This window comes from Sebastes fasciatus, chromosome 19, assembly GCF_043250625.1.
Source record: "Sebastes fasciatus isolate fSebFas1 chromosome 19, fSebFas1.pri, whole genome shotgun sequence".
NCBI classification, from domain to species: Eukaryota; Metazoa; Chordata; class Actinopteri; order Perciformes; family Sebastidae; genus Sebastes; species Sebastes fasciatus.
In genome coordinates, this window is record NC_133813.1 from 17,097,082 (window position 1) to 17,121,707 (window position 24,626).

At 40.0% G+C, this 24,626-nt stretch overlaps 1 protein-coding gene across 8 annotated transcripts in view; it reads right to left on the reverse strand.

The window, feature by feature from the left end:
* Positions 1-24,626, reverse strand: part of tnksa (tankyrase, TRF1-interacting ankyrin-related ADP-ribose polymerase a) — a 102,474-nt gene that overhangs the window by 29,831 nt on the left and 48,017 nt on the right. For 4 of the 8 annotated variants that reach the window (XM_074618833.1, XM_074618832.1, XM_074618831.1 and 1 more), the window contains 8 exons: positions 23,309-23,407; positions 8,333-8,427; positions 7,987-8,053; positions 7,456-7,642; positions 2,980-3,101; positions 2,778-2,869; positions 2,484-2,562; positions 391-562 (listed from right to left, as the gene is read on the reverse strand). In XM_074618833.1, the coding sequence (XP_074474934.1) occupies positions 391-562; positions 2,484-2,562; positions 2,778-2,869; positions 2,980-3,101; positions 7,456-7,642; positions 7,987-8,053; positions 8,333-8,427; positions 23,309-23,407 (913 nt within the window). The remainder of the gene's footprint in view (positions 1-390; positions 563-2,483; positions 2,563-2,777; positions 2,870-2,979; positions 3,102-7,455; positions 7,643-7,986; positions 8,054-8,332; positions 8,428-23,308; positions 23,408-24,626) is intronic. The other 4 variants (XM_074618835.1, XM_074618836.1, XM_074618834.1 and 1 more) reach the window with 1 other exon arrangement.

The window sequence follows — 24,626 nt, forward strand, 5'->3', positions numbered from 1 at the left end:
CCAACAAGCTGTTGATGTTGTTGTCTGGCTATTTCTTGGCTGGTGGCAATAACTTCTTGAAGTCTCCACATTTTATGAGAAATTGTCCACAAGAAAACTCCACAGTGCGACGTTAATCTGGAATTACTGCAGCGATGTAATGTGTAAAGTTTTCTCCACCAGTGAAAGGATGAGCTGGCTCACTGGGAACTTTGCCTTTACTCAATCTGCACCTTCAGACTGAAGGTATCAATACTGACCTTTCAGAAACAATCCCAGTTAATCCCACTGTTGCCAGCTGGTGCATAGCAACCAAAACCACGGCACCTACACATCTGCACACCCACACACACACACCCACAAACACACACACACACACACCCACAAACACACACACAAAGGGTGGCGTACCGTTGAGTATTTGCTGAACAGCTTCATTTCCCATTTGAGAGGCAGTGAAGCCCTGCAGGGACACCAGCGAGGCGTCTGCCCCGTATCCTAGCAACAGCCTGCAGGTCTGGAGGTGGCCTGCCATTGCCGCGCGGTGCAACGCCGTCTGACCCAACGTGTCCACAGCGTTCACCTGCAAACACAAAACCCCTTTGTGTTATCATTGTTGAAAGGACCTTCAGTTAGATTCTCACCTAAATCCATCTCGAGATATTCTTAAAAACGGTCATCTCTCTGTTATCTGTGATGAGTTTGTTTTTTGATGAAATGTATGTAATTTACTTTTCCGTTGAACCAAATTCCACTCAAATAGCCTCATCTACAGTATGTCAGGTTCATGTGATAATTATCTACATTTTGTCAAGCTGTAATTATAAGTTTCCATCTGGATGATGTTCTGATCTGAGACCCTGATCATCGTAAATCTGACATTTCAGAGTATTCGCTCCCGGTGGCGAGACAACTTTGCATATTCGCATTAGCAGGTAGTTCAACTTTGGTGAACTCAACCTCAACTTTTCTATAAAAAAATACCAATAACACAAGATATTTGAAAATGCGTAAACATGTAAATAAACATGTGTTTCTGTGGACTCAAGTATGTGAGTAAACTCTGTTTATAACCAATAAAGGCACCACAACAACCTGTCAAATATGATCCTGGAAGATGTTGTTTTTTTTCTTATATACTGTAGAAATTACATTTAGTTATTACATTACATATAGCTAAGTTTGAGAAATATATTAATATTTAAAAAAAAATGATATTAGTATAGGTATGGATACAATCTGCAATCAATGTTATGAAATGATATATTGTGATATTAATATATATTAAGATGTACTTAATTTTCTAAAAATAAAAAAGTAAACTGTTCATGGATAAAATAACAGATATTCAGCAAATTGAAAACTTTAATTTATTCATTAATCATTTATTTTATTATTATTAATTTTTTATTTAAAAATGTACAATCTTATTTATTCATTTTATTATTATTTATTTATTTTACCTTTTTTCTCCTCCCTTGTTTTTGAATACTTTGTTTATCAATTCACTATCTGTTATCATAGGCATATTATTTCATTTGTTATGGTTTACGTTGTTGTTGTTATGTTTCTTTAAGGAAACAATGGAAAGCATGATTTAAAAAAAATGGTTTTGTTTATATATGAGATCAGACAGAGTTAACAATAATTACAGGGTGAAACTAAGGAAGGACCTGAGACGACATCAACTGCAGTCAGTCATGTGACTTTGTCCCTGATTTCTTGCCCACATTTAGCAGCATATTATGTGCCTAATGTGTACGTACACCTACATGCATCACTATCAATGGCGATTGCACAGTAAGAGCAAGAGGACACATTTGTTCCAGTAATGAAAATGGGATGAGTCACCGCTTTTACTGAGAAAAATAAATCAGTGCTCCCTCAACACTGACTGTATGACTGTTGGATATCAGATCACAATGGCAGCTCTAAAAGTAAACCTTGTGGAAACATTTACTGAAATCATTTCTATTTGGTATTTTATACTTGTAATTAATCTAGATCACTTTGTAGAGATCTGTTCACTTTGACATTAAAAGAGTATTTTTTTTGTAGATCAGTGTAAAAAAAAAACACATTTAAAAATTTAAAGGTGCTAAATGCAAGATTGGGAGAATTTCTATTGCCTCTGCACGGCTGTCAACATGGTAACTGCTGAGCCGGCGGCTGGCAGCTAAGGCCATATAAAAGCAGTGCAGAGCGGCGGTCGTGAGATAGCCAGTGGGGCACGCTCATTGCCGCGCGATCGGCCCGGCAATGTCAACAAAGCAGATAGAAGCTCTAATTCCAACACACACAGAGGGAGAGTGACTTCATTCTCTGCTCAGGTAGACATTGCTCCTCTATATCTTTATATAGCGAATAGTTGTTTGATGCCATGACAACTCTCTGGATATCATATAGAGCATCTTTAAAAAGGATTAAGGTGGAAGTAGAGAGATAAATAAATGGATAGCTGCATGAAGATGATGAAAGCGGATATAGAAAATACTGTGGTTTACCTTGGCACCATGTTTCTGTAGCACCTCCATGATGTCATTATGAGCACGTTCTGCCGCCACATGGAGAGGAGTCATGAAACTACAGAGAGAAGAGAGAAAGGTGAGTGTTCAAACATTGATTTATTTGTGTTGTTTCGAATGCTGTAAATTATTTGGCAGCTTTAGTCAAGTGCTGATATCAGCCTGCAATCATCTCTATATGTTCAATCATTTTGTTGACAGTATGCAGCTTACATAAAACACATAATAATGATCTCACTCTGTGTTTAATGAGCAGATGAAAACAGCACTCACTCTTTATTCTTCTCATTTACGTTGGCGCCTTTCCTCAACAGCAGCTCCGTCACCTGTTTCCTCTTGGGGTGCGGCGATGCTACAGCACAATGCTAACACGCAGAAACAGAAAACATCATCTTAGCATCTCTAAGTGAGAATCTGTGTGTGCGGTAAAGCGTCAATATGTGTGTGTGTGTGTGTGTGTGTGTGTTCGTCTCACCAGCGCAGTCTCGTGTGTGTGAGGGTGTTTGAAGTTGATGATCTCCAGCGCCAGGGTTTTCTTAGCCTTGGCCATGTCGGCTTCGCGAGCAGCTTGAAGCAGCGAGTGGCCCTTGAACTCATCTGAACACACACAAAATGTCAACATGTCAGGAACAGAGAAAGAGACAGCCTCGGTTTCAGTGAAAAGTTTGAGTTAATCTTGACAGGTTTCCTACAAAACCCCAAAGCATCTAAACCCACAGAGGAGCATCTGGCGCTTCCACTGAAAAACAAACTTGACCAAAAACTACATTTACGAGGTTTTCATCCGACCACAATATATTCTGACCCTGCAGCGTACCGATACTTCAGAAAGATTACTTCAAAGTTTTACCAGCGAACTAATAACTTATGATGCAACAGTCTGTGGTGCTGGAACTGGAGCGGAAACAAGTGATTATCCCCCCGAGGACTGAAAATTACAAACAAACTATCTTGCCTCAGAAGCATTTCAGGCTGCTTAAAAAGGAAGTCTATCTACCGACTGAGCGACGGCATTCATGCATCTATAATCACACGTTTAAACAAATGGTTTAAGCACCGCACAGAAGTCACATCTTCAAGGGAACGTGGTCAGATGAGTTAAAACCAACAACATCAAAAAAGCAGCTGATAAATGGGTAACAGAAGCTGCCTCTGCAGTCTGCAGTTTATTCTTTTAAGAGAAACTTGAAGTTGTTTTTCATCCTTTGTTAGTCTTCCAGTGTCTCACAAAAACGTTTGTGAAATGTCTACTTTTGACCCCTTATCACAGCCAACCGCCTCTCAGCGTGGACACTTAACCAAAGAGATATTTCCTTCTCTGATTGTTTTATTTGAAGGTTTTTTTATTCTCCTAAAGAGGAGAAAGTATTCAGTATATTTATTAAAAAGTCGGAAACATCATTTTGTGTTACAAAACCATTTTTTTTACACGCAATTACTCTAGGTGTTAAGACTGATTTCCCTTCCTCACGTGCAGCTACCTTCATGTCAGTATGAAAGCCGATGTTTAGTGCCTTAAACATGCTTAAAGTGGCAATCATTAAGATTTCAGTTCCTGGTTGATTTAGAATTTCTATTTGGATGAAAACAATTGAATTTTGCTTTGAGTTTAGTAGTCTGGAGTCTTGTTGTTGAGCATAGATGTACATGAGCTTCAAGTTTTCAGAATTGTGTGCATAGTTCCATTTTTTGTTGTATACAATACTGTAGATACAAACTGTAATTTTCTGGGAATGTCATTACAGACACCCATTTCATAACAATAATAATAATAATACTGCAAATATATATATATATATTAATATTGCAATACTTTCATCGGTGGGCCGTAGGCTCAATCATCATTGTGTTACCTCGTGTGGCCACCGATAGTGACTTAACCAGCATTTATTTAAATGAAAGTCTTCAAGATCGCCACTTTAAGATCGGAAAATCCAATTACAGTATACATTTCATCTGATTCATAAGTTGCTGTTGCATAAAATGACAGACAATAGAATATTTGACAAGCAGCTGCTGTCATACACCATATGGAGCTTTTAAAGGAATAATTTTGGGACACACGCTTATCACTTTATTGCTGAGAATTGAAGATTGATAACACTCTCATATCTGTAGGGTAAATATGGGTCGTGTCTAGATGGTAAGTTAACCATTGAATTGCGAAACTCTGGTGAGAAGGTTGCGGCTAGGTGTTGACCTTGTATGGTTAAGGTTATGATAGGTCCTCCGGCAGCGAGTCTCACAAGAGTTTTCGCCAGTTTTTGCATTTCTAGGGTTACCATTTAGACACAACCGTAAATATGTAGTTACACTCTGCAAACAGGGGCTCTGTCCAAAGGTTGTCCAAAGGTAAAATAAATAAATAAATAAGACTTGGTCAAAACTGAGTATATGTCTGAACCGTGTATGGTCAGTCTGTGATGGCTAAATTGTTACACAAATAGTCAGTGGTCATGTCTATAATGTTAAATCAAGCGGTACATGTCCACTAGATCCGGCGAGAACACTAGGGGACGCCGTGCTCCACTCAACTGGCATGACCAAGCGGTGACGTACTCTATCGTGGAATGCACCCGATTGGTCCCTGGTTTTCTGCTCACCGTTTCAAACAGGAAACAACGTGGCGGCCTGCTCGTAAACTTTCTGTTATTCCATCTAAACAATCCACCAAAATCTACTTCTGAAAACATTTTAAGCGAGAAAAAGGGCTACGCCACTGCTGAATCTCGTTTCATTTTAGAACTTGATCGCCTAGTTTGACAGCTTGGTCCAAGTTTCGTGAGCCGGACACGTCTCGTTGGACGGGCTCATTTGTATAGAGGACTGTTCCCCGCCTTTTCATTTTGAAAGAGCAACAGCCAATGAGGAAACTCCAACACTCGGCCGATCAATCGTGTAACTTCATCACTCAGTCACTCGCTCAGTGACAAACTTTTGCGTTTGTAGGGCTGGCCCTCTGCGGTCCAGCCAAACAAAACAAGACATCTACCAGCATTTCTATAGCTCATACAAACACCGAAGTATAAAAAGGACTATTTATGGTTTTTACATAAGCGTATGTCAAAGTATACTACTTACTTATTCAAAGCCAGCAACCCTGAACTACTTTCACTTTTGTCTGAGTCATCTGGGCAACCTAGACTTTCTATATTGAATTTCTTTTGTCAACAAAAGAAACTTGTATCCCACATTTCAGGACAACGGGAGGCTTAATACCAGGGTATCAAAGGTTCAATACAACACATCCAAAGTATTTTTTCACAGTCTGTACAGGTCAGATAACAATTTGTTCCAGGAAAAGAAAAAGGCAGGCACAGAATTTCTTCAGAACTCCTGCAATGTATATCCACACTAAACACAGAGACTTTCACATAAACACACACAATTACCACAGGTAGAGAAACCTCCTTTCACCACCTAGAGGACCCATCTCCACACTAGAGGTATACAGCACATACCCAAATACGGTAATACAATTTGGAAGAAATACTACATAGAATAGTCTGATCTTAAAAACAAAAATCAGATTTAGTTTTGTTATCTTTTTATGTCAGCAAATGTCCCACTGAAACGTGTTTTCAAAAGACACACTCATCAAAAAAACATACAGGAACAATTGTCCTGCAGTTATACATAAACTCAGGATGGCTTGTGATTCATGTAGCATTTGATTTTTGCTTTGATCTGCTTCATTACAAAGATAAGGCAACAAGTGCAGCGGCGAGAGAGCTGACTCACTAATTAACTTTCAAAGAGTTGCACAGAGCTTTCTGGCAGAGACAAAGACTCGTCTGCTTTGACTCTGCAGACGTAAAGAAAATTAATTTAATTATAGTACTAGACTTTCTGTTTAATTAACATATCATACGTCTGCTTAATGCTCAATTAAGAAAAACACATACATTGGGATGTACTGTTTTTATGACTGCACAAATACACGTCACACGTTCCGAACTGTAACTAGAGTTGAATGCCTCCGCCGACAAGTCAAGCTGCAGTTTACAACCATGTCTGTCCAAAATGTCATCACAACATCATTTTATACTGTATTACATGAATTCTTGAAGACCAAAAACGTGTTTCTTTTGAGGTCACGGTGACCTTTTACCACCAAAATCGAATCAGTCCATCCTTGAGTTCAAGTTTACATTTGTGCCAAATTTGAAGAAATTCACTCAAGGTGTTCCTAAGATATCGTGTTCACCAGAATGGGACAGACGTGAGGTCACAGTGACCTTGACCTTTAACTTTTGACCATCAAAATCTGATCAGTTCATCCTTGAGTCCAGGTGGATGTTTGTGCCAAATTTGAAGAAATGTCCTCAACACGTTACTGAGATATCGCGTTCACGAGAATGGGTCGGACGGACGGGAAGCAAAAGTGTATAAATATATTCACTAGGTGATTTGTTAATTGTTAACAGTGGGGATGGACTAGATGTTGTTGTGTTATGGCTGATCGGTGTTTATACGTTTCTGTGTATGAAGCCCAATTACAAGCTAAGCAGGACTTGAACAAAATTTGACAGTTCTTTTTTTCTTAGATTAGAGATTTTGGTAGTTGGACCAAAACTTGTGTTCCCTTTCTTAAAATGATGGATTTGTCTGCACTGTAGTATAAATGTATATGAGCACCAGACTCATAGTCAAGACTGTGGAACTGTTCATGTCAGATGCTATCATTTGTCTCTCTTCAAACCCATAATTCCTTGTTTTCAACTCCAGAAAACAATAGTTCTCTTATCAAAAGACTGAGATTCACATTTTCCACTCTCTGAACGCTCAAATGAGTTCAAATCAACTGCTCAACTGCACATGACTGGAGTAAATACACCCTTTCCTAAAAACAACCTATTCATTAATTCAGCACCGTGACACATTTAGCAGTGTGCGCTGCAGCTGCAGTTTATGTAAATCAAGCACCCAACACACACACACACACACTCACATGTAAGTCTCTCCTTCAGCTCAGGAGTGGGCGCCATGTCCACGGAGCTCTTGCTGTGGCAGTTGAGCAGGGTCGGGTCAGCGCCGTGGCTCAGCAGCAGAGAGCAGACCTCCACTCTGTTTTTAGACGCCGCTTCGTGGAGCGGGGTGAACTGCCACAGATCCATGGCGTTCACACACGCTCCGTGCTGGAGAGAAAAAAAGGGAATTGGTGGATGAAAAGCACATATTAAGAGGAAACAGAGGTGAAAACAGCAACAGGGAAGCAGAGCAAAGTTTGCATTGTAGAAAACAACTTTCTTTGAATTGAATTTGGATTGTTCTAAAAAGCAATCAGTCTTTACAAAGTTGTTAAAGACTGGTGTATAGCTGGTAATTGTCTGTCTTGTTTTTAATGAAAGAAAAAAAACAGTGGGACTTGATTCTCTTGGGGCTGAATTTCTATTTTTGTTATTAGCAAAAAATATTATCATATTGAGAGTAAGTGCCACAGTCTAAGTAGATGCTGAGCTTTGCATGTGTGTGAGTATACCTTTAGCAGCAGCTCAGTAACTTCATAGTGTCCATAAGAACAGGCATTATGTAGAGGCACCAAACCACTGGAAGAGCAAAAAAAACAGCATTCTCATTAACAATAAATATACATTTTAATATTCAAAAACAGAACTAAAAACACCCTCAATTATATCTACAATATTTGTAATAACACTAAAAAGTCTGCAGCCGTGCTAGCAGTTCTGTGAGGCTGCACATACAGTAGTTCATACTTTCACCAATGAACTCAGTAGGATGAAACTCTGATTGATTTTTATATTAATTTACATTTCATTATATTTTACCTTATCATGCTCTCATTAATTTAATTGATCTGTACGTACCCCTTGTCCTTGGCGTGAACATCTGCTCCGTGCTGTAGCAACAGCTGAACTATCCTCACCCTGTTGTATCCGGCTGCCAGGTGGAGTGGAGTGGACTGGAGAGAGACACAAAAAAGAGACAGAGAGGGACGATAAAGAGCGAGAGGAGAGAAATAAAAGAGGAAGGGAAAGTAGGAGAACACACAGTGGGAGGGAGAAAAAAAGAAATATTAAGTAAATGTTGCCCACATCATGTTCGTTCTACAGCATGACAGCCCTATCATCATGATTTCATAACATCAGTCCAGTATACAAAGAGGTACACATTCTGGTTCTCGCTGAGCAGCCGGCTCTGTGTCATTCCTTAAGGTAAGACTTTTTCAGAGAGAAATGAGCCGTTCCGCCGCTGAATCAGTCCGCAGTTATAAAGCCCCGACTACATTTCCACCATAAAACTGATGAAACGCTGCAGTTTCTGAATGCTTTTTAAGATGGGACTGAGATGAGATGGCTTCAGCAGCTCTCCATGCAGTGCCTCCTCTGTACGCTCTCAGCAAAAGGCCATTCTTCTTCAAAGCCGGAGCGACACCCACACTTGGTGGGGAAATGTTACGGCGGCGAGAATGTTCCCATTATTCAGTCAAATTGAACTCGTTACAGGGGAAAAAAAGTAAATGGGAAACCTGCCTCTGAGTCATGATATAAAAGCCGTTTTACAACACTGGATGTACTAGGGATCAAATAGTGAATATGACGGGGATTAAAGCTACATGAGGCAGGCAGATCTAAGAGTTCTTACAATGCACCACTGAGCTAACTAGAAATGTCCCGCTCATTCATGGCCTTTTGGCCTGCCGTCTTCCAGAAACTTTCTGTCTGGTTCACGCTGAGTCAGTCCATGTTCCAGAAAAGCTGACCCACCAATTATTTGCCATCAAAACCTACTTAAATTCATATTAATCTAATCCCGAACAATCCTACTATGAAAACTGTGAAAGGGTCAGATCCCCCAAATTACAAAAAAAAGTATTTCCCCAATTGCATCTATTGGTATCTACCTATTAACACTTTGTCACTATTTATTCCATACCTTATTGTTCCACTAATAACTCTGGAAACGCTGCATTCAAAAAATATCAAAATATTGTAGCATTTTTTTTTTTAATGCTTGGCTGAGTTGAAAAAGTTGGTGAATTGATTAAAAACTCAATGCAAGATGCGAGCGGTGGAAAAAGCATGAATCATGACGTACATGGAGGGCTATAATAATTTCGGAAATTTCAATTCGTTTTTATTTTATTTAAATTTTCCGATTTCATTTTAGTTATAGCTAGTTTTCAGAGTGTGTTTAGTTTTAATTTGGTCTAAGTTTTTCAGAAAGGTTTTAGTTTTGGTTTGTATATATTTAGTTTCTACAGTAGTTTTAGTTTGTTTTGTTTTGTTAGGGACAGGTGGAATATCTTAGAACGGCCATAATGTTTAATGTTCGCACTACATTTGTGTCTGATGTGAGGCAATTGTAATTTTACAACAATGATCACGTGTTTAAACTTGTTTTTAAACTTAAAAGGTGCTCAGAGAAGAGGACCAGGAGTTGTTGTGACTCCTGACAGATCTTACATGAAAACATCAGCACGATCTACCAACCAACAAACCAACTCAAAGCCTCCAAAAACAATGCATCAATCTGAGCCGAGCAAGCCAGCTGTAAGCAAAACAACTTTCCATTTGTTGGGATGTCAACTGCTATCAATGTCGCCAAAAACACAAGTTGAAATATCAACAACAAAAAAAACAGCATGATGGCAGCATTGAGGATCGCAGTTAACAGACCGCAGCCACTTTAGAAAACACTGATATTGGTGTTTTATATCTTTCAATTACAAAGCCAATACCAAGGTAATTCACAGGTCACTTAAGATTTCTCTTTTTAAAAGTCAGAATACAACATTATTTCATAAGCCATGATGCAAAACCTTAGCAACATCAAAAATGTTTACAAAGCACTGGTTTTTCAAAGTGGAGCTTCTCTAACTTTCAGACTTTTTTTCAAACAAAATAAAGAAACATGTTATGTTCTCACTGCCGGCTGCCTACTGTATGTTGTAAATTATGCATAATGGTTTCAGAAGGCTACACAGACACGATACTGGATACTGGAACTCGTATCAAAGAAGCAATAGGTTTAACTTTGGTCAGAAAAACAGAAATTAGTGGTTGAAACTAGTTTTTTTTTTGTTAATCAGACTAAAGAGGAGACAACCCAGATGAATAGGGTCATTTTTTTAACAAATAGAAATCACCATGAAACTTCCTCAGTTGATGATTTACATTAAGGCAATTATTTTTTTGTATTACACGTTTTCTGAAATTTAATGTTTACATATGCAGATGAGGCATTACGTGATGCTAACTTTGGGTGAAATCTACAGACGCAAATAGCCAAAGTGTGGTAAAATAAACACTTAAATGTGTATTTTGGATGTTTTCTTTCCACTAGTCTGAAAGAGGACATGTCACGAAAGCAAAACAGCCCAAATTCTCAAAATCGACCAGTGCTGAAAAACATTTTATTTTTTTTGGCCTGGGGTGTCTCGCTTAAAAATTGAAAATGTAGCTCCAGGTGCCATTTCGCTTTGAGCCCGTCTCCTGCTTAGTGTTGACCAGATGTCTGAGGAGATCTGGAAAAAAAATAGATCATCTTTCGTGATCTCCCGAGTTCAGCGGAGAAGCAGCAGCAGCAGTGAGGCAGAGAGGCAGAGTTGGGTGGACAGATGGTACCCTCGTATTTACAGGATGTGACAGCAGCATTTGGAAGGAGCAGGGCATGCTACACAGTTAGTCATCATCCTCATTTTTAATGCAGTGTCGCTCTGCTTGTGTGTCTGTACTTGTTATTGCAAATCATCGATATAAATAAACATTAAAAAAAAGTACAGATGTGTAAAGCAGTGATCAGGTCCTGGAGGAAATTAAGCATTAATACATTAAGCCTCCTTAAACCTAGATACCAGTGAGTCTTTAAAACACACACACACACACGTGCAAATACTGTTGCATCACCATGATGTTGTTGCCAGGGTCAGATTGGGTTTAAGCTCCACCTCCTCAATCTGTCAACCCTGTGAGAGCAGCGGGTACATGCATATTTGTGTGTGTGTGTGTGTGTTTTAAGAGAGAGAGAGAGTCTTGTATTGGATTCTCCACACAGAGTGGATTTGGATTCAAGTCATAAAAAAAGCAGCTCCGAGTGAAACTTTTATTACGATCCTCTGCTCTGACCTCAGCAACCACGAGCCAATAATAATCAAAAGTGTCACCCATTTACCATCTATCTGAGCCATAATGCATTCAACACCCTGCGACTTTCCTCCACTGCAGCCTGCTCTTTTTTCATGGTCCACTGAATTTATGAAGCTAATATGTAATTTTTTTTCAGTCGTTTTTCTTTGCTATTTGAAAGGTCGCATAGTGACCCTTCAGATGCCGGAGGAGGAATAAAATATTTTTTATTTATTTGTTTTATGAATGATCTTTAAAGAAAGTGCAGCAGCAGTACAGTGAGCAAAAATGAGTGTTTTAAGATGTTCCCGTGTTTAACCGAGCGTAATATTCCTGCTGGCGCCGAGGCTTGCAAGTGTAGAGAAGGTCAGATCAGGCTGTTTATGACAGTTCATAGTTTATGACTATGAAATGACAAACAAAAAATGCATTCAAGAGATATGAGAATGACAGCATTTAGTCTAAATACTAGAATTACCGCCTCACTGTTGTATGTCTCCGCCAACCAGTCAAGTAACAGTTGCCAAAAACGTGTTTTGTGAGGTCACAGTGACCTTGACCACCAAAACCTAACCAGTCCATCCTTGAATCACGATGGACGTTTGTGCCGAATTTGAAGAAATTACGACAGACAACCCAAAAACATAATGCCTCTGGCTTCGGCTGTCGCTGGCGTGGAGGCATAAAAAGGTTGAACCCTGGGTTTATGGCACGTTTTAGCAACGCATGCCATATACTGTCACTGTCAGAATAAGTTGGGTTACTCAGAATGACCATCATTTGGCATGGGAGTGATACTACTCATGTTTAAGTACACTTCTAGTGAAAAAAGGGGGTTTTATGCAATTTGAAAGTGTTGGTTTTTAGCTATGCTCTATGGATGAATCGAGTAGTTGCAGTTCTTTTTGGTGCATGTGTCCTTCAACTGTTGGGGTTTCTATTCACAAAGTGCTCTGGTACTTGATGAAATTTGTTGCCCCAAAGTGAAAAACCTAGTACACAATATTTCAAAGAGATGGAATCGGCACTCACAGTGGCAGACTGAAAGCGAACAACAGCAATAAAAAAGAAACATTCTGTTGTGTTTTAATCACCTAAAAGCCTTTCTGTGGCAGTGGAGGGTGGTCAGGAGGAGGAGGAGCGGGAGGAGATGAAGGAGGGAAACATGGGAGGAAAAGAAAGGAAGCGAGGAGAGATGCGGAAGGCATCTTAAAGCTTTAAGATGGAAAATGTTTCTTTCTGTCTTCCCTTGGTAGCATTTGTCTTCTTTTTATGTATCCCTTCCCCTTCCATAGAAACACTATCCATCTGAATGGTAGCTGCAAAGTCTCCTCCCAACACATTTATAAGATTTTTATTAGGTCATCTAACAGCAAACATGATCGTCTAAAAAAAAAAAAGAAAACAGCATGAAAAATAAGTCAGACTATCAAAAATGTCAATCACACATTCAGATTGAACATACGGGGTGTGTAATCTGCTGCTGTGTTCGCTCCTTTCTTTGTGATGTTTCCCTGTTTCCATTTTTCTTTAACCTCTCTTTCATCCTCCTCTCCCTCCCTCTCCGTCTTCCTGTTCTCTTTACGAGCCTGTCAAGCTGTTCCCATGACAACGGTGACTGCTAGCTGTCAGCAGTTGCCATAGCAATGAGACATGATCTATCTGGGAGGGTGAACGGACACATTTGGACCATTTTGTTTAGTGTCGTTTGCATGAGAGTGTGTGTGTGTGTGTGTGTGTGTGTGTGTGAGAAGCTCTGATGTTATTCCTTAACTTTGCCCTGCAGGACCAACCATCTCTATTTATACCATAAACCTGTAAGTAGTACATGTAGTAGTCATCTGTAGGCAACGGGACAAGATTTAGGAATAACAATCCGATCGTACACGTCGCCTCTCAACTCCCAACTCCAGTCTCGCGTCTCATGTTGCTAGGCAGGACTGTAAACAATGAGCAGCACACGGAAGGAAGTCTTGGCCCGGATATCTGCTGGTTAGACCGGAACCCCAGAAATATAACCCCTCATCCCTAGAGGTTTATCCGTCGTCAGACCGATAGCCGATGGGTTCCGAGATTGCTCATACAGCGAGAAAGATCTATCCGCAGTCTCGCAGTCTACACGACACGCCCCCTGAAAGAACTTCCGTTTTTTGCCCAAACATAACAAACGCCTACAAGTTTTTCCTAAACGTAACCGAACTGCGACCGTTTCGAGGGCGAGTGGTGTAGTAGGTGTGTCCTGCAGCACTGTGGAACCGCATCCATAAGTTATAAATATGCTCTGAATTCCGTATTGAGCACCTTTAAACAAGGTAATACAATAAATATCTGTCTGTCCCTGAACTGAAAATACACCGTCGGCGTGGAAACTAGAGGTGCAGAGATGTGATCTGCAGCATCGGGTTTTGAGCATCAAATCAGCAAATTAATCTGTCTGTTTCATATAGAAGACATCCTTTTCACAAAATGCACTTTGGGGTAATGAACATCTGCTGTGAAGGAAGAAAAAATATGGCACAGGTGAGGAGATTCTTCACGATTGATTAGCAGGATGACGCTGTCTTGGCTTCATGATACAGACTAATATGCAGTAAAACATCTTTTCTAATGCGTCAAAACTAAACTTAAACACTCCACTGGGTTGTTGCTGATGGCAATCCAAATGATGTCCACAGATTTAGTACCTGGATAAATCCATAGTCATTCTGTACCCGAATGCTCAGATACGTACGGTATAACCTCAAAAACTAATTCTAAACTAGACGTTTCTCTCTAGGCCTCCCTTGAAAAAGATACTGGACCCACCCCCGCATGTGGTCATATTGATTTATTAAATTAAAAAACTCATTACGCAATGATTTACAGGATTAAAAAAGAGGCTAAATTACAGTTAAATGTAAAATAATTATGAGCTGTGGTCAGTTAACAACAAACGTATGTTAAAACAAACAGTGGAACATCTGTCCTTGACTCTTTGAGCTGTCTTAGTACTCATGTCAGGGCTGCACATCAGCAGGCGGACGCGCTAACAAAATGAGTAGTGTCAGATGACTGGATCAATAAACATATTAGTAAATCTGTGTGCTATTCCTCTGACTGACACACATACACACACACACACACAAACTGACAGCTCAGCCCAGCTAACAGCTTGGAAGATAAATAACCTACAGCTAGTCTTCTCATCTTATGCTCTCCATGCGCACTCACACAGCCAGACACACAGAAACACAGTGATATCTCAGCCATCACCTGTCTCTCTGCTCAGCCTCTCCACCTATAAACACTGACTTTTCCGAGGAGAAGAGGGCTCCACGGAAAAGTTTAAAGCTCAGCAGCTCAGAAAGTAACTTCAGGAAAACACTCCTGGAAAGCAACAGAAAGTGTCTTTCTTACTTTCAATCTCAGACGGACATGCCTGTTCCATATTTTTTTTTTTTAGGTATCTGCTATCGGATACCATGCAGTTAAAAACATCATATCTCAAAAGCATAACATATGCATTGGTATAGATGGAATGACAAGTTCTGTTATTATATTCAGGGTTCACACTAGTTGGTGTTTATTTACAAAATCAGCTACTGTTTATGACTTATACATGTTTATATGTGGTGTACAAACTCCTGAAATCATTTTTTTTTTATCATTTTATCAGGTAAAGTGGAAACTTTCAGCGACAAAACATACATTTCCAGGTGTATACTTGTATTTTGGGTTTCTACTAGAACATGTTTACACGCTTTAATGTACAAAAACAATTTACTTTTCTCATACCGGCTGTGCTGCAGCACCTCTTTTCACCCTCTGTCTAAAACACTCTGCTCTGATTGGTCAGCTGGCCCACTTTGTTGTGATTGGTCAACCGAACCAAACTCTTTGGACTCCGCTCCAGCTCTGCTCTAACTAGCTCTTTTTTGAGGCTGTGCCAAACTAGCCATTAAGGCAGGTATTATGCAAATGTGTTACTTGGTGACATCACAACGCTACGGAAGAAAAGGGGTTTCAAGCAGTTCAGGAGCTTCTTGTTTCTGTGGGGGAGAGTAACTCCCTTTAGCGCGGAATTTGGCTTTGTAACTTTGCAAAACTTTACATGCACAAAAAACTACGTAACACACTAAATGAAAGGAAATGGCACAAAAGCATAACAGGTCCTCTTTAATGTAAAGTCGAGCCTCCTGGTCCAAGAAGAATTAACAAATTAACTGACATTGCAGGACATTTTATTTTAGGTGAGAAAAATGCTGCCTGAAAAGATAATACAGATTGATTCAATAAATCATAATTATTATTTATCACAACTAAACATTCCTTTAAACTACAATAGGTGTTTTTAGAATAAATCAAATTCATTGTATTTTTGCACTTAATTTAATGGATTTCTGTTTGGGAAACTAAAATTGTGACGGCGGGCTGATTTCTTCCTGACAAACTACCTTTGTACCAACGAGCTGCAGCTGCATACATCTCCCTCAGACAACAAAATGCCATGGGCCTGCGTGAAAGCAAAGAGGTTAAATCTGTCACTGACAAAAGTTTATTAAAACTTCCCCTCACCCGATTTGTCATCTGTCACCTGAAAATGCCTCCGGATACATTTCTATTCTTTGTTTCAAAGCAGCAGAAGTCTACTATCTCTCTCTCAGCTGGGGCATCAGGTTACATTTATGCACACACTGACAGCGCTGTGTGAAAAAAACATTCATCATCCCTACGACCTTGTGTTGTGTTCGCCTGGATTTGTAAACATGAGCGAACTTCGCCAAGACAAGAGCCACGGCGGCCTCGACTCTGATCTGATCCAGGCATGTTTGGCACATTTTTTCAATATAGAGATGTCAGCAATGATCCGATTGTGGCGTAAAAGCTCAGGAAACAGCCGACCTTACATGGGATGTCAGCATAGAGTGCTTGCGACTTTTCCTTGTAACAGTGCCGTCGTGTAAACAATGGAGTCCCAAAATTGACAAAATGTACAGTAGCAAAAGGTTATCGGATAAGTCAGTATAACTGAATACATGAATAAATACTACTGCTGGTTAAATAACTGGAGTGGAAATGGAGTGGAAAAAGAAGCATAAAGCCAGATACGTTTCCTTTAAAATCCAATAAATCAATTTACAATGCAATTCACTATAGGTTGACCAATTAATCGGTTTGGCCGATTATTCTGGCCACATTTGATTATTCTCAATGCATTATTCTAGAGATAGGGTTAGAAAATATGGGCTAAAACGTAGCTGTCCCCAGGAAAAGTTGATTTTACAGCAAGCTGACAAGTCATATCTGTCATATCTGATCCGTTTTCAGTATATTTCTCCAACAAAAGTTATCTCTCACATATCTAACGCAGCACTATCAGCTCCTTGTCCACGATACAAGAGTGAATTTGGCATGTCTCTTTTCCAAACTATCCATTCATGAAAATGTAATTACAGACTTTAAATCCTCCTTACACCAGGAATACGCATGAACATTAATGGTTTGTAAGAGGGGCATTTAACAACCTAACGGGATGTGCAACTGAAGTAATCCTGGCCAGTGAAAAGCCTCAGAGCAGCGCATCGCCCATTGTAAATAAATACAACATTCCAACGATGTAATCCATGAAATCCCACTTCAGGATGTTCTCTCACTAATAAAAAAAAATTCAAATTGAGAGAAACAGGTTTAACAAAAACGGCATATGCAAAAGTAGCCGACACATGTGAAGCATGTCATGACCTCTGTCTGATGTCGGTGAGAAACATTTCACTTTCTCTTTCAGAAAATAAATTATGGTTAGTTTGATTTATTTATTAATTAGGCCTACTTTGGGTTTAATGTTCAATTCCATATTTATAAGTATTTATTACTTTGACTCAGATGTAAGTTAGTTATATAGTTTATAATGAAGTTAAAGATTGTTCATTTCCAACGATGTAAATTGATTTTTTGCTGGGGGTGGGGGGTATCAGCCGATTAATCCGCTATTGGCTTTTTCCTGCTCCAAACTATCGTTACTATATCTGCCTTTAAAAATCCACTATCAGTCGACCTCTAACATCAAACAGTTAATAAAATGAATTAAAAATAGGGCTGTCAATCAATGAACTTATTTAACAGCGATTAATTGCACGATTTTCCATGGTTAACCGTGATTAATCACATATTAATCACATTTGTTTCTGTTCAAAATGTACCTTAAAGAGAGATTTGTCAAGTATTTAATGATCTTATCGTCATGGGAGTGGGCAAATATGCTTGCTTTATGCAAATGTATATATATATATATATATATATATGTATTATTGAAAATCAATTAACACAAAACAATGACAAATATTGTCCAGAAACCCTCACAGGTACTGCATTTAGCATAAAAAATATGCTCAAATCATAACATGGCAAACTGCAGCCCAACAGGCAACAACAGCTGTCAGTGTGTCTGTGCCAAAATTTATCGTAAATTTGACGTTAAAACGAATTTGCATTAATGCGTTATTATCGCGTTAACTTTGACAGCCCTAATTAAAACTTAATGTATTTTACTCTTCTATTGATCTCTCACTAGTTAATTAATGGTTGACATGGTAAACTGACATGTAACATAGACTTTAAATAGCATTAAATATTGTAGGGGCCTTTCAAAACCGAATTTCTTAAAGTCAAATGTTCTATTCCTGGAGATACATGTTTTTCACCAGCTAGGGATGATAAACACCGTCAGTCGGCGTGGTGCTCTCAGCAGGATAAGCTCCCATAATCAACATTTAAACAGGGCTTCAATGAAACTCTTTTCTCTTCTCTTTCCTCTCTCTCTCTCTCTCTCTCTGAATCTGAATCTGAATCTTGGTCCTGCTCTTCAGTTGTCTGTGTCTTTGATGTTAGTGCCAGCTAGGATGCAAGTGGGTGTGATGACTCTCACTGGTAGGATATAGATCCAGAATTCACAGTTTTCACAAACACACACACGAACACACACACACACACACACACACACAGACAAACAAACAAACAAAGGCAAACACACATTCACAACAGACGGAGCTCAACAACACATGAAATATATTCCATGAAAAAGAAAATTTCTAGCACAACTACTGACAGTCAGTCCGTAGTTGGAAGTGCTGGAACATTGAACATTAAGAAAGAGGAAAAAAACAAATAAGTCTATGTGGCCCGTGTGTGTGTGTGTGTGTGTGTGTGTGTGTGTGTGTGTGTGCGTGCGTGCGTGCGTGCGTGCGTGCGTGCGTGCGTGCGTGTGGGAGGAAGCGGTAGGTTTCAATAGAGGCAGCTTGATAACGCTCTCTACTCAGCTGTGTTAATAATATCCCACTCTAATGGGCCCTCAATCATCCGAGTGCACGCACGCACGCACGCACACGCACACACCTGTGTACTTCTATCTTTGTGAGGACACTCATTGACATAATGCATTCCCAACCCCTTACCCTAATCTTAACCATCACAACTAAATGCCTGACCCCAACCCTTACCCTTACACTAACTTCGGCTGACCCGAATGCTTTGAAGCTTCAACCGTTGCTATGGTTATCGACTTCCCTATCAGTTTTTTTTTTTTTTTTATAAATAAGTATATAATAATAATGTATAAATTCCAAAATATCCCATGAAAAAAGGAATAATCCCACATTATTCATATTCAACATGAATTTTTAATAATTAGTTATTCTCAGACGGATATCGCTGTTTGTGTGTTACGTGTAAAGGTGTGTGTGTGTGTACAGTAGCGGCACTGTCCCAAAGCTTCGAAAATACCTTCGAATATTTCCCACTGAAGCTTCAAAGCCCAAAAAAAAGTATTCGGGACGACCCTAACACTAACCTAAACCTAATTCAAACCTGAACCTTAAAACCAAGTCTGAACCCTCAAACAGGCCTTTGAAGTTCTATCCGAAGGTGAGGATCGGCCAAAATGTCCTCACTTTCCAAAAATGCCCTCACTCTGAAGGTCTGAGACTCAAATTGGTCCTCACAAAGACAGCTGTACAAGTACACACACTCACACAGGCTGTTATCCTGCTGCAACCTATACTATCGAGCAGTGCAATAAGAACAAAAAGCTCTTACTAGAGTTAGAGCTGTGGGGGGAAAAACTGTTCTCCGCACAATGGTATGTGGGCAACCCAACACGACACCTATGTGATTGTTAAACATCTTGTTCCAGAAACATGGGCATTTCATGCTACTGTGTCCACTCTAATGAAGACTCAGAAATTCTTCTGCACCAAACTAGGAAAACCATTTTAAATGGACCTGGCTCTGCAGGAAAAGGCTTCTCCAAACTGCTACACTACTGTCTAAAATATCATTTTCTGCTTTAGCACTAAAAGTTCCCTCAACTGGAACTAAGGGGCCTGGCCCAAACCAAAACGGTTCCAGAGCAAGACTACAGTATGTGGTCAGGGGTGTCCGCATACTTTTGGCCATATTGTACATCTCTCCATCCTGTTTGCAGCCTGGTTGCACGAAAAGGCATATGGATGACACGATAATGCGCAAGGCAAAAGTGTGCAATACGAACGCCGTACTTGCTTTTGTCGTGTCATTTGTACGTCATGTAGACTGTACTGAGTCCAATGTAAACGCATCCGCGTGAATGAGCTAGTGACCTAGAATAAAAAGTAAGAAAGATTGCTTATGGCGGGTGAGAGGGGAGGTGGATGGGTCCAACAAACACAGGACTTTCAACCAGGAGACCAGTGTTTTGTTTTGTAAGTTATGTTAGTTACATTAGCGACGTTTGTGACATGTTGTCCGTACTTATGTTACGCTGTTTCCGTACGTATTGTACTTAGTCTACATACTTATTTTAAGCCCAACTAAGATGTTTTTCCTAAACCTAACTAAGTGTATTTGTTGCCCAAACCGTATCGCGGATGTTACTGTAGTTTTGTTGCGTGGTGTACAAATGAAACGCAAAAAGGCTAAAATGCGTCCTCATGACACGCAGAATGTCCTTGTAATGTTGTGTTATTTATACGCCTTCCCGTGAGATTGCGTTGCCCTGTGGGCCCGTGTGTGTGTGTACAACCAGAGCTTTTTAATTCAACCAAGAGGCATTTGCAATCAACATTTATGCTCCAGATCCGTGTGTGTTTGTATGCGAGTGTGTGGTTGAAGAAGGGAGACGGAGAGCCTGTGCCACTCTTAATTAAAATGAAACAGAGAAGAAGGAGGACGAGGAGGGGTGGGGTGGGAGGATGGGGGGGGTAAGAAAGAGAGAGAGAGAGGAAGTGGCTCTTTAATTTTAAGGGAAGCATCGTTATTACCCATCATTAGGATTCTGCCACGCTCTGTTTTGTCCGTGATTATCATTAGTCCTCCTAACAATTTGACTGTGTGTGTGTGTGGTCTGAGTGGTGCTCAATGTGCCGTCCAACAGTGTCATATTTTGCATGAATTTAATCTGCAGTGTTCTTGCGTCAAGCGATTATCTGTCTCAACCTAAATCACTTCTTATTAAGTTATATGATAATAGTTATTAGATTTTAATCTAATTGTCTGTTACTTATACTCATTGTCATCAAAGGACAATGTCTTTGTTTTGGTCACAAGAAATTGCCTAGATCGCCTCTTACTCTGTGTTTAATTATTTTTTATTGCCATTTACCCTCATCATACTATAAAATATATCAAATTACATAATACTTTAACCCTTTGACTGTATGTAAGACAACATGACCACTTCCCAAAAGTGAAGCCAAAACATCTCAATTGCCCCCTGGTGGCTGGCTGCAGTATAGGTCATAAATCCCACCCCCCTCAGGAATTGTACGAGAGAGGAGATGTAACTTTAACTTTCCATAACCGTCACAAGTCTGTGTAATAGAACATGTCTCAATTTGATCATAAATGTCGTTACAGAGATATTATGGTTAGTTGTTGTGTCTTTCTAGCCGAACGACTACCGTGGTAGCAGCTATAGGTGGCTCACGCTAACAAGCTGTGGCCGTGCTCGGCTCGTGATTGGCTAGGTCGGGTGTGTGGGCGGGACGTCGATACCGCGGTTCCAGTCCCCCGATCGCTACTGTGATATCCACACGACTCTGGCTCCAAATGACGTAGAAATCTCAAGATGTAAGCTCCCGTATCTGGGATATTTTGGCTTCACTTTTGTACAGTGGGAGGAAGTGGAGACGATTTATACAGTCCATGGTTTAACCACATACCTAAACTAATCATATAATTAAACGTGATTTGTATTTGAACCCCACATTGAATAAAGGGGGAAAAATAAGTCCGACCCTGAATCTCAATAAAAGCTGTTAATGGTCGCACACTCATATTTGCCAGTAGACTGATTTCCATTAGTGGATTTAGTCGAAGGACAAGAATGACAAGTAGGAAAAGTTTTTGTTGTCCCTCAGTTTCACCTAATATCTAAAGCTATTACACAGAATTCACTCAATACTTTCTGTTAGCAGTGGGAATGTAAATCTCCATCACCCCATTAAATTACCCTAAGACCTTAAATAAAAAAAATAAAACTGCACTGGCGTGAAAATATATTCCATCTACTGTGCATGACTGCTCTCAGTCTGGGCAATTAAAGAGTGTTACAAATACAGACTGTGCAGGAGAGGTCATTTCACCGGAGTTCTTTATTGGTCGCCTGCTTGGTTGCATTCATCTACTTATGAGCCATTCAATTTCAATGATCTGTGGTGTCTGTCCCCTGCGTCTCCCAAAGAATTTCAAATGACAGTTTTTTCCCTCGGGGTACCACATCCCCAGCAAGCCACCTGCGCAGATAATAGCCAGACGATGTTCACTCACAATTATGAGTATGACGGTGATATGATGGATACAAGCTGCAGCTGAGCATCCTCAACAAAACTGAAGTACCTGTAATTATGGGAAAGAGCCTCATCAAGGCTGTTATAGCATTTATATGACAGTTACCTAGAGTACAGAGTAAAAGGCTCCCTTTGGCTCCTTGCTTGTCCTAGTAGTTGTTGTCATAGCAACCAATAAGATACAGGGGCTCTTAAAATGTCTCGGACCGATCAAATCTTTCAGATGAAACCATCTCTCCATGATAGCTTGCTTCTACAAACCTACAGCTTTATCTGCTATTATGTAGGTGGAGCACGTCATCCTATAATATGCCAAGAATTTCAGTTTCAACCAAGAGCCTTGAAAGGACTAATAAACTTTGCCGTCTTGGTTTGAACTACAGAGCCTCAGTACTGTTTCATAAATAGAGTGCTCCAGGGATGACGTATTTTTGTAGGCCAGGAAATTAGCCTCACCCTGGGTTCCCTCGACAAAAAGCCAATGTGATTTTTCCATTGGCTTTTGGATTATTGCAGAAAATAACCTTTGTGGCAAACACACATTTATGATTCCTTACATGTTTTGTTCTCCACAAATGAACACCACTTTTATGATTTTTGCAATATGAATGCAATCGCCTGAAGTAAAAGCTAAAGTTAGGCTATTAACGAACTACACCACAGTCGCATGAGTATACACAAAGAGGCTGTAAAGGCTGACGAGTCTGTGTGATGACGTTTTGTAGTCTCATTTAGCCACTTGCTAACAACCGCCTTTTTAAAAGGGGCTGTTTGTAAGAATCAGAAATGCTTGTTAACAGCCACACCTGTTGCCGTTAAGTCAACGAAAGTCAGCATCGGGCACGCGCTTGTGCTCGCTCTACATAGACATGAATGAGCATCTCTCAAAACAAACCACAATATCACTATATTTCACCTGCTTGGCAGTAATGTTAGCTGACCGGACGAAGGTCTCTCCATGAATCACTGCTGATCCTAGTGTTGGCTTTTCCTGCCTCAGCATCCCGACCGCAGCCTGAGGGAACAGGGGAGACACCGGAGTTTTGGTCGGAGATTATAATGTTTCTCGCTGCGGAGACACCGACCCAAATTGATTTATACGTGTAAGAAGTTACAAACAGTCCCTTTAAGACACGTAAAAATAAAAAATTCACGAGTGGGATATTTACCGACATATTTTTTTATCGTAGAGCAAAACGTTAAAATCTCTGAAGCTTGTGTTAACCACAGACATTATTTCAGGCATCTAACTCATTCAAAAAAAACATTGACTTCAAGATGAGGGAACCAAAAGTGCTAAAATGCTAACTTATTTCCGGGTTTTAGGACTCATTCCTGCAGCACTGTATAGGTGCAACTCAAACCGTTTCGCACAGCGTGATTGGTTGATGCCTTTCTTCGAGGTGCTATAGTTCAGAAAAACAATCCCAAAAAAAGTATGTCGCTTTTTTGCTGCGAAATATTAACATTCTGTGTGAAAGAACTCGTGAAAACAAAAACAACAGTTTGAAAAAAATATGCTGAAGTGTGAATTAATCGCACAAAAAAAACGCCCGGTGTGCAAGAGCTCATGAAGCAAACCTGTTTGGCCAATTGCCAGTGCAGAGTGGAGCTTCAATCTCGCTCGAGAAAACCGGGTCAGCAGCAGTCTTTACTTCTCTCAGGTTGGAAAACAGTGATACGGAGGACTACAGGGAGTACATAATCAACTAAAGCTAAAAAAAATACAAAAGTAGTCTGTTTTTCTTTTATTCATCCCCGGAACTAATTAGTCACAAGCCAGACGTACTGCTGTGACCCAGCAGAGCTCAACATGAGGCTCAGGGCTCCCCGAGGATGCATGAGCGGATGCCATGGTCACAAAATAATTTCTATTAAGCGAACAGGATGTAACACAGCACTTTCCTCTGTTGGCCAGTGGTGTTACCTGGCATTTAATTTAGCATGTCCAGCGTTTTTCTTCAAGCCTTAAAGTCTCACTCTACACTCAGCATTAACTCCCAAGTGCGACATTAGCTGACTGTTAAACTCAAATTATTGGTGCTTGTCAAGCAAGAAAAACCTACAGCTAATTACAAACACTATTTATAACACAGAGGTGACGAGCACAAGAGACTCAGAGAAACTGGAAACTGCTCATTCTAGTTCACTCTTCTTTCTTTACAACGCCGTGGTAGTGAACTGTCAATCGCAAGGTAGCCACGCCCTAAATCATACCCTGCTTTATGGTCTAT